Source organism: Artemia franciscana, chromosome 6 (genome assembly GCF_032884065.1).
Source record: "Artemia franciscana chromosome 6, ASM3288406v1, whole genome shotgun sequence".
Taxonomy (NCBI): Eukaryota; Metazoa; Arthropoda; class Branchiopoda; order Anostraca; family Artemiidae; genus Artemia; species Artemia franciscana.
The window spans coordinates 26,021,948-26,039,480 of NC_088868.1; the positions used below are offsets into that span (position 1 = coordinate 26,021,948).

The 17,533-nt window shown below is 33.5% G+C and overlaps 1 protein-coding gene and 1 long non-coding RNA gene across 3 annotated transcripts in view; both read right to left on the minus strand.

Annotated features, from left to right (window-relative positions):
- Window positions 1–1,756: 1,756 nt before the first annotated feature.
- Window positions 1,757–2,775, minus strand: LOC136028242 (uncharacterized). Its single transcript, XR_010617775.1, has 2 exons — window positions 1,931–2,775; window positions 1,757–1,804 (listed from the first exon to the last, which is right to left on the minus strand). It is a non-coding gene; the product is annotated as an uncharacterized LOC136028242 (long non-coding RNA).
- Window positions 2,776–8,491: 5,716 nt separating this feature from the next.
- LOC136028241 (E3 ubiquitin-protein ligase RFWD3-like) overlaps window positions 8,492–17,533 on the minus strand; it is a 29,761-nt gene continuing 20,719 nt past the window's right edge. For both annotated transcript variants that reach the window (XM_065705971.1, XM_065705970.1), the window contains exon 3: window positions 8,492–16,342. In XM_065705971.1, coding sequence (XP_065562043.1) covers window positions 15,028–16,342 — 1,315 coding nt within the window. In that variant the 3' untranslated portion in view covers window positions 8,492–15,027. The remainder of the gene's footprint in view (window positions 16,343–17,533) is intronic.

The window sequence follows — 17,533 nt, forward strand, 5'->3', positions numbered from 1 at the left end:
ACTGACAACGTTAACATCTATTGGTGTATGTGCAGTTGGTGGCAAAACCAAATCAACCATTCTGGTTACTAAAGTAAATAAAAAAAAATCAACTGAAAGTAAGTGGCCATATTAAAACTTAAAACGAACTGAAATTATTCTTTATATGAGCGGGAGGGGGCTTGATTTCCCGCATCCACGGTAATGTTTTTTAGTATTTTTAAAAAAGCGTCTTGTTCTATTTAAACGGCTGTTGTGTTACAGGAGTCGTTTTTAAAGAATTGGGACAAAGGGTCAAACTTTAGTTGAAGGAACGAGGAAATGGGGATATACGGAATAATTTCTGTTTGTTCAAAGTTTTAATGCTGTTCTTTACTTTCAGTTGAAAAAATCTTTTTTTTTTCAATTTCTGATCGTTTTTCCTATTATTATTTTACGTGAATGATAGGCTGCGAGCTACCACTGCAACCCGAATATATCGATCCTTTATTTAAATCTATATATTATATATATATATATATATATATATATATATATATATATATATATATATATATAAATAAGTTGTCTGTGTGTGTGTGTCTGTCGAGTGACGTCATGTTTGTGTGTCGACTGACGTCATGTTTGTCGACAGACGTCATTATAAGGATTGAGCAGTTTGCGTCATGAAGTTGTTTGTCGACTGACGTCATGTTTGTCAACTGATGAAATTACATACCGGGACACAAATGACAACCGGGACACAGGGAATATAAATGACGACCGGGAACCTCAAAGAGAAATTACAGACTGGGACACCCAGACACAAATCACGACCGGGACACAGAGAATATAAATGACGACTGGGACACAGGGACACAACTACAAAGGGGACGCCGGGGGCACAGGCGGGATATATAAATGACGACCGGGACACAGGGATTGTTTGAATAGAAATTACAGACCCGGACACCGGGACACAGGGAATATAAATGACGACCGGGACACTCAAAGAGAAATTACAAACTGGGACACCGGGAAACAAATGTTGCATGTTCAAGAGTCAGTAAACCTGACAATCTATTTATATGCACAGACAATGGGACAGCGAAGAATGTTGTATATTCGCATGTTTTACGTAGTTTAAAAACACATATATATATATATATATATATATATATATATATATATATATATATATATATATATATATATATATATATATATATATATATATATATATATATATATATATACTAGCTGTTGGGGTGGTGCTTCGCGCCACCCCAACACCTAGTTGGTGGGGGCGCTTCGCGCCCCCCCCCCAAGCCCCCCCCGCGCGCGTAAGTCGTTACGCGCCATAATAGTTACGCGCCATTGTAGTTGTGTCCCTATGTCCCACCTGTGAATATAGATAGATATATATATATATATATATATATATATATATATATATATATATATATATATATATATATATATATGGTTTTAACTACGTAAAACTTGCGAATATACAACATTCTTTGCTGTCCCATTGTCTTTGCATATATATAGATTGTCAGGTTTACCGACTCTTGAACATGCAACATATAATGGTCCATGGGAAAACAATCTGTATTCAGATCTATACCTCATGATTCTAATGATTGCCCTTGAGCTTTGTTGATGGTGATTGCTAATCGACCATTCCCTGCCCCGGTGTCCCGGTCGTCATTTATATCCCCCTGTTTCCCCCGGTGTCCCCGTTGTAGTTGTGTCCCTGTGTCCCGGTCGTCATTTATATTCCCTGTGTCCCGGTCGTCATTTGTATCCCGGTGTACCGGTCTGTATATACATTCGTTTTTTACTTTTGTTTTTCTCCTTTATTTTTTTCCTTTTTTTTTCTTTTTTAGTTTATTTAGATTTTTAGATTTTTTAGTTTTTTTATTAGTTTTTAGTTTTTTTTTCTTTTTAGTTTTTTTGTAGTTTTTACCTTCTTTTTAGTTTTGTTAATTTTTTTTTTTACTTATGTCCTGGTCGTCATTTATACTCCCTGTGTCCCGGTGCTTTGTTGATTGCTAATCGAACATTCCTTTTGTCCTGGTCGCTTTCTCTTTGAGTGTCGTCATTTATTTTTTTCTTTTTTAGTTCTTTTAGTTTTTACCTTTTTTAGTTTTTTTTAGTTTTTTAGATGAAAATTTTTTTTAGTTTTTTCCTTTTTTTCTTTTTAGTTTTTTATTGGTTTTTACCTTTATTTTAGCTTATTTTTCAGTTTTTTCCTTTTTTTTAGTTTTTTTTTATTTTTTATTTTTTTTTAGTTTTTTTACCTTTTTTTAGTTTTTTTAGTTTTTTTAGTTTTTTAGCTTTTTTACTTTTTTTATTAGTTTTTAGTTTTTTTTGTAGTTTTTGCCTTTTTTTAGTTTTTTCAGTTTTTTTTTAGTTTTTTATTGGTTTTTACCTTTATTTTAGCTTATTTTTCAGTTTTTTCCTTTTTTTTTAGTTTTTTTTAGTTTTTAGTTTTTTTAGTTTTTTACCTTTTTTTAGTTTTTTTAGTTTTTTTAGTTTTTTAGCTTTTTTATTTTTTTTATTAGTTTTTAGTTTTTTTTGTAGTTTTTGCCTTTTTTTAGTTTTTTTTAGTTTTTTAGCTTTTTTATTAGTTTTTAGTTTTTTTTGTAGTTTTTGCCTTTTTTTAGTTTTTTTAGTTTTTTAGCTTTTTTATTTTTTTTATTAGTTTTTAGTTTTTTTTGTAGTTTTTGCCTTTTTTTAGTTTTTTCAGTTTTGACGTCACCTGATCCAGTTTTTTCAGGTGACGTCACCTGATCCATCCACAGACAGACAGACAACTTATTTTTATATAGATAGATAGATAGATATATATATATATATATATATATATATATATATATATATATATGGGACACAGGGACACAACTATAATGGCGCGTAACTAATATGGCGCGTAACGACTTACGCGCGGAGGGGGGCTTGAGGGGACGCGAAGCGCCCCACCAACTAGCTGTTGGGGTGGCGCGAATGACGACCGGGAACCTCAAAGAGAAATTACAGACTGGGACACCCAGACACAAATCACGACCGGGACACAACTACAACGGGGACGCCGGGGGCACAGGCGGGATATATAAATGACGACCGGGACACAGGGATTGTTTGAAAAGAAATTACAGACCGGGAAACCGGGACACAAATGACGACCGGGACACAGGGAATGTAAATAACGACCGGGACACTCAAAGAGAAATTACAAACTGGGACACCGGGACACAAATGTTGCATGTTCAAGAGGCAGTAAACCTGACAATCTATTTATATGCACAGACAATGGGGCAGCGAAGAATGTTGTATATTCGCATGTTTTACGTAGTTAAAAACATATATATATATATATATATATATATATATATATATATATATATATATATATATATATATATATATCTATTCACAGGTGGGACACAGGGACACAACTATAATGGCGCGTAGCGCGTAACGACTTACGCGTGCGGGGGGGCGCGAAGCGCCCCACCAACTAGGTGTTGGGGTGGCGCGAAGCGCCACCCCAACAGCTAGTATATATATATATATATATATATATATATATATATATATATATATATATATATATATATATATATTATATATATAAAAATAAGTTGTCTGTCCGTTACGCCAGATTATATCTTCTATATATATAAAAATAAGTTGTCTGTGGATCTGTGGATCTGTGGATCAGGTGACGATCCACAAAAAGGTAAAAAACTAAAAAAAAAAAACTGAAAAAACTAAAAAAAGGCAAAAACTACAAAAAAAACTAAAAACTAATAAAAAAAATAAAAAAACTAAAAAACTAAAAAAACTAAAAAAACTAAAAAACTAAAAAAACTAAAAACTAAAAAAAAAACTTAAAAAAAGGAAAAAACTGAAAAATAGAAGAGAAAAAGAAAACTAATAAAATTAAGAATAAAATAAAAAAAAATAAAAAAGATAAAAACTAAAAAAAAAAGTAAAAAGAAAAAACGAAAAAACTAAAAAAGCTAAAAAAAAAAAAGGTAAAAACCAATAAAAAACTAAAAAGAAAAAAAGGAAAAAAAAACTAAAAAAACTAAAAACTAAAAAAAAAACTTAAAAAAAAGGAAAAAACTGAAAAATAGAAGAGAAAAAGAAAACTAATAAAATTAAGAATAAAAATAAAAAAAAATAAAAAAGAAAAACTAAAAAAAAAGTAAAAAGAAAAAACGAAAAAAACTAAAAAAGCTAAAAAAAAGGTAAAAACCAATAAAAAACTAAAAAGAAAAAAAGGAAAAAAACTGAAAAAAATTTTCATCTAAAAAACTAAAAAAAACTAAAAAAGGTAAAAACTAAAAGAACTAAAAAAGAAAAAAAACTAAAAAAAGGAAAAAAACTGAAAAATAAAGGAGAAACAATCTAAATAAATGACGACACTCAAAGAGAAAGCGACCGGGACAAAAGGAATGTTCGATTAGCAATCACCAAAGCACCGGGACACAGGGAGTATAAATGACGACGACCGGGACACAGGGACATAACTACAAAGGGGACGCCGGGGTGCACAGGGGGATATATAAATGAATAAAATTAAGAATAAAATAAAAAAAATAAAAAAGATAAAAACTAAAAAAAAAGTAAAAAGAAAAAACGAAAAAAACTAAAAAAGCTAAAAAAAAAGGTAAAAACCAATAAAAAACTAAAAAGAAAAAAAGGAAAAAAAAACTAAAAACTAAAAAAAAAAAACTTAAAAAAAAGGAAAAAACTGAAAAATAGAAGAGAAAAAGAAAACTAAAAAAACTAAAAAAACTAAAAAAAAAAAACTTAAAAAAAAGGAAAAAACTGAAAAATAGAAGAGAAAAAGAAAACTAATAAAATTAAGAATAAAAATAAAAAAAATAAAAAAGATAAAAACTAAAAAAAAAGTAAAAAGAAAAAACGAAAAAAACTAAAAAAGCTAAAAAAAGGTAAAAACCAATAAAAAACTAAAAAGAAAAAAATGGAAAAAAACTAAAAAAAATTTTCATCTAAAAAACTAAAAAAAACTAAAAAAGGTAAAAACTAAAAGAACTAAAAAAGAAAAAAAAACTAAAAAAAGGAAAAAAACTGAAAAATAAAGGAGAAACAATCTAAATAAATGACGACACTCAAAGAGAAAGCGACCGGGACAAAAGGAATGTTCGATTAGCAATCAACAAAGCACCGGGACACAGGGAGTATAAATGACGACGACCGGGACACAGGGACATAACTACAAAGGGGACGCCGGGGTGCACAGGGGGATATATAAATGACGATGGCGACTCAGGGAATGGTCGATTCACAGGTGGGACATAGGGACACAACTACAATGGCGCGTAACTAATATGGCGCGTAACGACTTACGCGCGCGGGGGGGCTTGGGGGGGGCGCGAAGCGCCCCCACCAACTAGGTGTTGGTGGGCTAGTATATATATATATATATATATATATATATATATATAAATAAGTTGTATGTGTGTTATGTCTGTCGTGTGACGTCATGTTTGTGTGTCGACTGACGTCATTCTAAGGATTGAGCTGTATGCGTCATGAAGTTGTTTGTCGACTGACGTCATGTTTGTCAACTAATGAAATTACAGACCGGGACACAAATGACGACCGGGACACAGGGAATATAAATGACGACCGGGAACCTCAAAGAGAAATTACAGACTGGGACACCGGGACACAGGGAATATAAATGACGACCTGGACAGTGGGGCACAACTACAACGGGGACGCCGGGGGCACAGGGAAGATATATAAATGACGACCGGGACACAGGGATTGTTCGAAGAGAAATTACAGACCGGGACACAAATGACGACCGGGACACAGGGAATATAAATGACGACCGGGACACTCAAAGAGAAATTACAAACTGGGACACCGGGACACAGGGAATATAAATGACGACCGGGACACTGGGACACATCATTAGAATAGTGAGGTATAGATCTGAATACGGATTGTTTTTCCCATGGACAATTATATGTTGCATGTTCAAGAGTCAGTAAACCTGACAATATATTTATATGCACAGACAATGGGACAGCGAAGAATGTTGTATATTCGCAAGTTTTACGTAGTTAAAAACATATATATATATATATATATATATATATATATATATATATATATATATATATATATATATATATATATATATATATATATATATATATATATATATATATATATATATATATATACTAGCTGGTGGTGGGGGCACTTCGCGCCCCCCCCAAGCCCCCCCGCGCGCGTAAGTCGTTACGCGCCCCCCCCAAGCCCCCCCGCGCGCGTAAGTCGTTACGCGCCATTGTAGTTGTGTCCCTATGTCCCACCTGTGAATATATATATATATATATATATATATATATATATATATATATATATATATATATATATATATGTTTTTAACTACGTAAAACTTGCGAATATACAACATTCTTTGCCACCCCAACACCTAGTTGGTGGGGGCGCTTCGCGCCCCCCCCCCAAGCCCCCCCGCGCGCGTAAGTCGTTACGCGCCATAATAGTTACGCGCCATTGTAGTTGTGTCCCTATGTCCCACCTGTGAATATAGATATATATATATATATATATATATATATATATATATATATATATATATATATATATATATATATATATATATGGTTTTAACTACGTAAAACTTGCGAATATACAACATTCTTTGCTGTCCCATTGTCTTTGCATATAAATAGATTGTCAGGTTTACCGACTCTTGAACATGCAACATATAATGGTCCATGGGAAAACAATCTGTATTCAGATCTATACCTCATGATTCTAATGATTGCCCTTGAGCTTTGTTGATGGTGATTGCTAATCGACCATTCCCTGTCCCGGTGTCCCGGTCGTCATTTACATCCCCCTGTTTCCCCCGGTGTCCCCGTTGTAGTTGTGTCCCTGTGTCCCGGTCGTCATTTATATTCCCTGTGTCCCGGTCGTCATTTGTATCCCGGTGTCCCGGTCTGTATATACATTCGTTTTTTAGTTTTGTTTTTCTCCTTTATTTTTTTCCTTTTTTTTCTTTTTTAGCTTATTTAGATTTTTAGATTTTTTAGTTTTTTTATTAGTTTTTAGTTTTTTTTCTTTTTAGTTTTTTTGTCCCGGTCGTCATTTATATCCCCCTGTTTCCCCCGGTGTCCCCGTTGTAGTTGTGTCCCTGTGTCCCGGTCGTCATTTATATCCCCTGTGTCCCGGTCGTCATTTGTATCCCGGTGTACCGGTCTGTATATACATTCGTTTTTTAGTTTTGTTTTTCTCCTTTATTTTTTTCCTTTTTTTTTCTTTTTTAGTTTATTTAGATTTTTATATTTTTTAGATTTTTTATTAGTTTTTAGTTTTTTTTTCTTTTTAGTTTTTTTGTAGTTTTTACCTTCTTTTTAGTTTTGTTAATTTTTTTTTTACTTATGTCCTGGTCGTCATTTATACTCCCTGTGTCCCGGTGCTTTGTTGATTGCTAATCGAACATTCCTTTTGTCCTGGTCGCTTTCTCTTTGAGTGTCGTCATTTATTTTTTTCTTTTTTAGTTCTTTTAGTTTTTACCTTTTTTAGTTTTTTTTAGTTTTTTAGATGAAAATTTTTTTTAGTTTTTTCCTTTTTTTCTTTTTAGTTTTTTATTGGTTTTTACCTTTATGTTAGCTTATTTTTCAGTTTTTTCCTTTTTTTTTTAGTTTTTTTTTATTTTATTTTTTTTTAGTTTTTTACCTTTTTTTAGTTTTTTTAGTTTTTTTAGTTTTTTTAGTTTTTTAGCTTTTTTACTTTTTTTATTAGTTTTTAGTTTTTTTGTAGTTTTTGCCTTTTTTTAGTTTTTTCAGTTTTTTTTTAGTTTTTTATTGGTTTTTACCTTTATTTTAGCTTATTTTTCAGTTTTTTCCTTTTTTTTAGTTTTTTTTAGTTTTTAGTTTTTTTAGTTTTTTACCTTTTTTTAGTTTTTTTAGTTTTTTAGCTTTTTTATTTTTTTTATTAGTTTTTAGTTTTTTTTTGTAGTTTTTGCCTTTTTTTTAGTTTTTTTAGTTTTTTAGCTTTTTTATTAGTTTTTAGTTTTTTTGTAGTTTTTGCCTTTTTTTAGTTTTTTAGCTTTTTTATTTTTTTTATTAGTTTTTAGTTTTTTTTGTAGTTTTTGCCTTTTTTTAGTTTTGACGTCACCTGATCCAGTTTTTTCAGGTGACGTCACCTGATCCACGATCCACAGACAACTTATTTTTATATATATAGATAGTTTTTTTTTTTACTTATGTCCTGGTCGTCATTTATACTCCCTGTGTCCCGGTGCTTTGTTGATTGCTAATCGAACATTCCTTTTGTCCTGGTCGCTTTCTCTTTGAGTTTCGTCATTTATTTTTTTCTTTTTTAGTTCTTTTAGTTTTTACCTTTTTTAGTTTTTTTAGTTTTTTAGATGAAAATTTTTTTTAGTTTTTTCCTTTTTTTCTTTTTAGTTTTTTATTGGTTTTTACCTTTATTTTAGCTTATTTTTCAGTTTTTTCCTTTTTTTTAGTTTTTTTTAATTTTTTATTTTTTTTAGTTTTTTACCTTTTTTTAGTTTTTTTAGTTTTTTAGCTTTTTTACTTTTTTTATTAGTTTTTAGTTTTTTTTTTAGTTTTTGCCTTTTTTTAGTTTTTTCAGTTTTTTTTTTAGTTTTTTATTGGTTTTTACCTTTATTTTAGCTTATTTTTCAGTTTTTTCCTTTTTTTTTAGTTTTTTTTAGTTTTTAGTTTTTTTAGTTTTTTACCTTTTTATAGTTTTTTTTAGTTTTTTTAGTTTTTTAGCTTTTTTATTTTTTTATTAGTTTTTAGTTTTTTTTGTAGTTTTTGCCTTTTTTTAGTTTTTTTAGTTTTTTAGCTTTTTTATTAGTTTTTAGTTTTTTTTGTAGTTTTTGCCTTTTTTTAGTTTTTTTAGTTTTTTAGCTTTTTTATTTTTTTTATTAGTTTTTAGTTTTTTTTGTAGTTTTTGCCTTTTTTTAGTTTTTTCAGTTTTGACGTCACCTGATCCAGTTTTTTCAGGTGACGTCACCTGATCCATCCACAGACAGACAGACAACTTATTTTTATATATATAGAAGATAGATATATATATCTATTCACAGGTTGGACACAGGGACACAACTACAATGGTGCGTAACTATGTTTTTAACTACGTAAAACTTGCGAATATACAACATTCTTCGCTGTCCCATTGCCTGTGCATATAAATAGATTGTCAGGTTTACCGACTCTTGAACACGCAACATATAATTGTCCATGGGAAAAACAATCCGTATTCAGATCTATACCTCATTATTCTAATGATTGCCCTTGAGCTTTGTTGATGGTGATTGCTAATTGAACATTTCCTGTGTCCCCGTCGTCATTTATATATCCCCCCTGTGCCCCCCGGCGTCCCCGTTGTAGCTGTGTCCCGGTCGTCATTTGTGTCCTGGTGTCCCGGTCTGTAATTTCTCTTTGAGTGTCCCGGTCGTCATTTATATTCCCTGTGTCCCGGTTGTCCATGGGAAAAACAATCCGTATTCAGATCTATACCTCATTATTCTAATGATTGCCCTTGTGCTTTGTTGATGGTGATTGCTAATCGAACATTCACTGTGTCCCCGTCGTCATTTATATTGCCCCCCGGCGTCCCCGTTGTACTTGTTTCCCGGTCGTTATTTATATTCCGTGTCCCGGTCGTTATTTGTGTCCCGGTGTCCCAGTCTGTAATTTCTCTTTGAGTGCCCCGGTCGTCATTTATATTCCCTGTGTCCCGGTCTGTAATTTCGTCAGTCGACAAACATGACGCGAGTCGACAAACAACTTCATGACGTCAGTCAACACACAAACAACTTATTTTTACATATATAAGATATAGAAGAGGGGTTTTAGAATACATAGCTTAGTAGTGTTTTAACAAAAAATTCTATTGGTGAATTGAAACTAGAGTAAATCCTGAAGATTTTAACTTAGTAATTTTATTTCAGAGACCGCTAAAGTTATTATGTAAACAGCAAAAATATTTATGGTGTCTGAGCAGTAATTTTAATTTTGAGATTAAAAATTTGAAAATTAGTTTTGTTTGTACACTACAAGAAGTACACTATTAGAACCGCCTTGCCCGAAACCCCGATAAAAGAAATTTATCGTCCCTTGGCTTGAATAAGAAGAGAAATGCATTGGCTTGAAAATCAAGAAAAGTGGCTGCAACAACGGTATTCTGTATATACGGCACCTTTTTCTTTTTTCTCTTCCACCTCAGATAGCTTGGTACTGGAACATCGTAGAGAGTTGTTTAATTGCTCATTTTAAAGGAATTTGATCAAACAGTTCGCGGTAACGAAATGTAGTAAGGAGCGATCCGGCTCAATAGTAACCGAAACTCTAAAAAATAGAATGTCTATATCAATAGTTACATTAAAAGAATCGCATTTTAATGCTGATTTTAAATATATAAGTTTCATTAAGTTTAGACTTACCCATAAAAAGTTATGAGCCTGAGAAAATTTGCCTTATTTTAGAAAATAGGGAACACCGCTTAAAAGTCATAGAATCTTAACGAAAATCACACCATCAGATTCAGCGTATCAGAGAACCCTACAGTAGAAGTTTCAAGCTCCTATCTACAAAAATGTGGAATTTTGCATTTTTACCACAAGACAGATCACCGATGCGTGTTTATTTGTTTGTTTGTTTTCCCAGGGGTGATCGTATCGACCCAGTGGTCCCAGAATGTCGTGATAGGGCTCATTCTAACAAAAATTGGAGGGCACCTAGGCCCCCCTCCCACGCTCATTTTTCCCCAGTCACCAGATCAAAATTCTGAGATGGCCATTTTATTCAGCATAGTCGAAAAACCTAAGAACTCTGTCTTTGGAGGCGACTTACTCCCCCAGAGTACCCATGGGAGGGGCTGTAAGTTACAAACTTTGACCAGCGTTTACATATAGTAATGGTTATTGGGAAGTGTACAGACGCTTTCAGGGGGATTTTTTGGTTGTGGGGGAGGGGTTATGCGGGGGGAACTTTTCATGGAGAAATTTGTAATGGGGGAAGAAAATTTCCATGAAGGGGGCGCAGGGTTTTTTAGCATTTTTTTAAAGAACAATAAAAAAGTAAATATGAAAAGTTTTTCAACTGAAAGTAAGGAGCAGCTTAAAACTTAAAATGAACAGAAATTATTACGCATATGAGGGGTTCGCCTCCTCCTAATACCTCGCTCTTTACGCTAAAGTAATTTTATTAATTTCAACTATTTATTCTTCGTCCTTTGTTATTCAGGGGTCATCCTTAAGGAATTAGGACAAAATTTTAGCTTTAGTGTAAAGAGCGAGGAATTAACGAGAGGGTGAACTTCCTCATATACGTAATAAAAACATACGAATTTAGAAGTTCGTTACGTAAGTTAATTCGTAAGTGACGTATATTTTTACTAATAAAAACGTTCGTACAAAATTAAAAGTTCTAGTTGCCTTTTTAAATAACCAAAAAATTGGAGGGTAACTCGACCTACTCCCCCGCTCCTTTTTTCTCAAAATAGTCCGACCAAAACTATGAAAAAGCCATTTAGCCATAAAAATAAATTAATATGCAAATTTCGTTTTAATTACTCATGTTCGGAGAGCCAAAATCAAAACATGCATTAAAACAAAAACGTTCAGAAATTAAATAAAACAAGTTTTTTAACTGAAAGTAAGGAGCGATATTAAAACTTAAAACGAACAGAAATTACTCCGTCTATGAAAGGAGCTGTTCCCTCCTCAACGCCCCGCTCTTTACGCTAAAGTTTTTTTTATTCTTTTAAAAACTAAAGTTGAAAGAAAGAGTCAAACTTCAGCGCAAAGAGTGGGGTGTTGAGTTGGGGACAGCCCCTTTCATATACGGAGTAATTTCTGTTCGTTTTAAGTTTTAATATCGCTCCTTACTTTCAGTAAAAAAAAACTAATTTTTTTCATTTAATACATAAAGGATTAATACAGGTTAGTATAAATAAGGACTATGTAAGTTTCAACGGATATGGCTGAAACTAGTAAAGAACAAACCACGGCATATAGTAACTAAATCTGGATTGCAGCGGTAGCTAGCAAACTAGTAAGAGACCCAAAGTAAAAACTATAATAGCCCGTGAATCCTGAAAACAGAGTCAGATCAAAACAAAAAGCACACTGTTAGAGCCGCCTTGTCTGAAACCTTTATACAGGAGTTGTACCGTCTCTTGGCTTGAATATCAAGGAAAATACATTGACTTGAAAATCAAGAAAAGTGGCTGCATCTAAGATTTTCTGCTAAAAGGCACCTTTTTTCTTTCTTTCTTTTTCCGTAGATAGCTGGGCACTTGAACATCGTAGGGAGCTATTTAATGGCTCATTTTTAAGGCAGTCGATGTACTTAATTCAATAAAGACCAATAAGGTTTCAATATATTATTTTGTGTTCTTTTCACAAAGGTAAATCATATGGAAGGAACGGTCATACAAACTTCACAAGGGATCCATTTGATTTCAAGTTGAAAATTCTAGCACTCGTTTTTAAAATTATAAGAGCGAACTAGCCCCCTAACACATCTCTTTTCTCCAAAGATATGTGATCCAAATTTTGCGATACCAATTTTATTCGAAAAAGTCCATAGGTCAAATAATTATGCCTCTCCGGTTGATGTATCCCCTAGAGCCCCCGGGGCAAGGGATGTCAGTTTTCCAAGTTGCCCATGTAGTATATAAAGTTTCTTATTAGGAAGGGGGCAACGTTTGAGCCTGGGTCTTTAAAAAGGTTTAGGGCATTAAGGTGAAACTTCAATTAAATGCTGAGAAGGATGTCGAACTCGATCAAAACACATCATGTGCATGCTGGTTGTCCAAAGAGCGTATCAGTATTACCTAAGGAACGGCTGTGGGTGTTAAGTTGAAGCTTTCAGGGTATTTTGAGGGTTATATTGAAGAGCAATCGGAGAGAACCCAGTCCCCTTGCCTTGTTTAGGTGCCTCCTTCTCTTAAAGCTGATCACAGTTTTGAAAAGCAAGCAGTTTTATATAAAATAGTCAAAAAGTATAATAACCATGCCTCCAGGGATGCCATACCTACTCCATAGTCAAGGGGCAGGGATTGTAAATTATGTAGTTTGGCCATTGTTTATACGCAAGGTTTATCATTAGGCAAATGAGAATGTTTGATTCTGAGCGTGTCAGAAAAGGCTAAGTATATTAAGTTGAAACTTCGGGGAATGTTAAGGGATATGTTAAAGAAAAATAAAACGACAATATGTGTTAAGTTTTTGAAAAAGGTTATCTTCAGTATCTTAATAATGGCTGAGAGTACTCAATTGAAACTTTTAGGCATGCTGATGTTGAAAAATGGTCAGAGTGCCAAAAATCCAAAAACATGTCCTGCGTGTGATGTATTTTGTTTTAGAAAAACACTTTAAAATATGGGAAAACTAAATCCAGGGGTCGGTATAAATGTTATTGAGCATGACAAATGTGAAGAGAAACTAGGTCCTATTCGCATGCCCATCACCACATGTGAAATATTATGCTTATTAACATGTAAGTTTTTATGAAAGGAGGGGTCATATAACTTTGTAGAGGGCTTATTCGATTGGAAATAAGATGTTCAAGTGCCCTTTTAAGATTCAAAAGTGATCGGAGCGTAACTAGTCTCTACCTCATCTTTTCCCCAAATGCGTCTGACCGAAATTGTGACACAGCCATTTTTTTTTCAAAATAGTTCAAAGAAGACACAACAAGGCCTTCGAGGCTGAAACAACGCCTCAGTGCGAATAGAAGGGGAATGTTTTAGATATCTGTGATCCAAGATCCCTAAAATGTCCGAAGTCAAGTCAAAAGAGGGTTTTTTTACGGGCTTTTTACTTAAAATTTTTTTACTTTTTACGTCATTTATAGTTACTATCTACGGTTATGACGTCACCCACCATTTTATATAGAGAATGCAGTTTTTACCCAATTTTTTTTTATTTATTTTAAATAGTATGTTCTGTTAATTCCAAAAGCGAGCAGATACAATAATTTTCTTTAAAATAACCCCTTAAACAGTAATCTATGATTTTCTGGTGCCCCGTTAGCTGTGGAGAAGAAAAAACAGGAAAAAGATGCTTCACATGCAAAAAAAATGATTCTCTTTTTTTTAAAGCCAATGGATTTCCTTGTTGTTGAAACCAAAGGGCTGTAAATTTTCTGTATAGGCTTTTTGGCCAAGGGAATTCTAATGGTGTACCGTGTTCGTCTTTCGCTAGATTGCAGCTAACGCCAGAACCACGATAATCCAGCAAAAATATGTTATGCATGTGAATTTTGTTTTTATAATTACTAGTAGTTTTGACAAGTTTGACAGGCTTTTCAACAATGAGGACTTGAAAAATTCAGAACAAGCACAATATTTTAGTTTGTTCAAACCCTTAAGATCCTTAGATACCGCATTTATATCTTAATAAATATTTAGCTGTCTTTAAGATAAACGAGACGCTCTATATACCTAAATTTACTTGTACATACCAGGTACAATTTACATTTCAGTTTTACTCCCAAACTACTAAATTAAACTTCATTTGAAAATAAAAGGTACAAATATGAAATAAAAATATTTCCTAAAGACTGGTTTTACAAAATCCTTGTAATTAGAAAACCAGTAATTTTAAAAGAATATAAAAGCTAGTACGTAAAACAAAACAAATATCAATGTAAGACACCAGCAAAGAACAATTTTTAAACAGATAATAAAAATGGAAGAAAAGAAATATGAACATCCCAAAACAATATTTATTTTGAATAGGCAAAGCTTGCATTTCAGATGTGTTTTAGTCATTCTGAAGTGAGGGAAGATCGCTCTTCTTCGTGGACACATTTAACTTTATCAAACTGTCTTTAAAACAAATTTCACGCTTCTGAAAAAAATAACTTTCAGGTAGCTTTTGTGAGTAATATCTGCTTGAGAGCCATCATCCTAGAAAATATTTTTGCCTGACCTTCGCGAACATATTGCTACATGGCAAATTTGAAAAAAATATGAATATTTATATAAGGTTTATAAAGAAATCAATCAAGTCAACTCGTGCCATTTAAAAACACTCAGAGATTGTTCTCCTATGGCTCCAAGGAATAAATCATTGTTGGAATAGAAACTCAACAGATCACAAGCGCCATCTCTTAATGGAAGAGTATACGAAAGTTTACCACCGTTACAGTCCCATAAAGCAACACAATTGGCTGTTTCTAACGAAGATCCGACAGTTAATTTTCCTCCAGGATTAAGGAACATAGTGGATTGTGAAAGAAAACGCATCTTTGACGAGCCTGAAATAGTTACACTTGGAGAAAACGGAGCTCCGTCCTCATTTGGAGAATAGACAAAATGGCGAACATTTGGATGCTTTGAAGATGGCTTAGTGGTTATTAGCACACTGTGCGTTGAAGGTTCATAGCTTAGGCAATTAAATAAATCATCATCGGATAACAAACACTGAGTCTTAGTTTCTTCTTGGAATTCATAAAAAGAAAACTGTTTTAATCGAAGAGCAAGGAGGCCACTTCGTTTGGCCTTTGAAACATGGGCAAGCCCGTAAACAGGCGACGTAATAGTTGGCTCATTTTGAGTTATTTTCTCAACGGCCTCTTTGTCTAGCTTTCGAAGATCATAAAGTGAGATATGTCCTAAACTAGTCCCAACGTAGAACTGATTAGAGTTTTCTGTACACCAAGCAGCACTGGTTAATGGGTAGTCCAAAAGAACTTTAAATACTTCAACATTTCGTTGCATGTCTGTTATTTTCACGTATTTATCTGTAGATACGCTTAAAAATTGGTCATATTTTTCTGGATTAAAAGCCATATCCGTAATTGGCTTTTCGTGCAAAGGGTGAAACTTAGATGGCACTAAAGTCACGGAACAAATTTTTCTTATTCCATATCCTTTAAATAGTCTGTTCTGACTAGCAGGCTGACTGGTAACTAATATTCTCTGGCCGTCATAGGCTAAAAGTCGACAGCCGCCATCTTTATTTACTTCAACATTCCTCTCTAAAGTGATATCCCATCGCTTCGCTGCATCAAATTCATTATTAGCATCTACAATGGATCCTTCTCCTCTGCCCAAAGACTCCTTAAGAAGCGTAATTCTTGTGTTTAGTTTCTGAATTTCGGATTCACGAGTCCTCAGTAAAGCTAATGCGTTTGCATGAGCTAATTCAGTTTTTCGTAATTCCTCCCGTGTTTTTTCCAAAGTTTGTTGTGTCCGTTCTAATTCAGTGTTATCAAGCGCTTTTAGGTTTCGCACAAAGAGGGGGCGAATATCTTGTTTTCTAGCTTTTGATTTGCATTGCGGACACACTGCATTTTTCCCAGCAGAAGCAATCCATCTGAAAAGACAGGAATCAATTAATAAAGCAAAAGAAATAACTATGAAAGAGCGAAGCTGCACATAATCCCATTATTGTTAGAAAAGAATATGTATGTTCACTGTTTGAGCAAACATATGTTTGAGCTAGTACGAGAATGCTAATATACAAAAAAACAACAACATAAAAACAAAATAACAAAACCCGTAGTAGCAATTGCTGCTACTATGATAACACATTTATATATAAACACATATCAAGCAACAGAATCCCCAGTAACGACAAGAGGATACTGCACAGAGAAATCCTGATACTTTTTTATTATCGAAACGAATTTATGTGACGTAAAAGTACTTGTATTCTTTCTAGTTCGTCTAGTATAGCATTTAGTTGACGAGTTGTCATGGCAGAGAGAACTAATTTATGGTGAAAGTCAGACACTAGCCATTAAGGTGTGTCTTTTTATAGCTTGATTTTGAAACCTAAAGTACAAGGTATTACTCGGCTGAGCCTAATATGCAGTAAGAGAGGGCTAGCGTACAAAAAAACTGAGTGATAGCCAGTTATGTTCATCCCTATTTTTCTGATAAGGACAGCAAATATAATTTCTCCACAAGCAGAAATACTGTAGGGGAGGAGATAGGGGATAAACCATATATACATATATATATATACCCCAAGCCCCCCCGCGCGCGTAAGTCGTTACGCGCCATATTAGTTACGCGCCATTGTAGTTGTGTCCCTATGTCCCACCTGTGAATATAGATAGATATATATATATATATATATATATATATATATATATATATATATATATATATGTTTTTAACTACGTAAAACTTGCGAATATACAACATTCTTTGCTGTCCCATTGTCTGTGCATATAAATAGATTTTCAGGTTTACCGACTCTTGAACATGCAACATATAATGGTCCATGGGAAAACAATCCGTATTCAGATCTATACCTCATGATTCTAATGATTGCCCTTGAGCTTTGTTGATGGTGATTGCTAATCGACCATTCCCTTAGTCGCCATCGTCATTTATATATCCCCCTGTGCACCCCGGCGTCCCCTTTGTAGTTATGTCCCTGTGTCCCGGTCGTCATTTATATTCCCTGTGTCCCGGTCGTCATTTGTGTCCCGGTGTTCCAGTCTGTGATTTCTCTTTGAGTGTCCCGGGCGTCATTTATATTCCTTGTGTCCCGGTC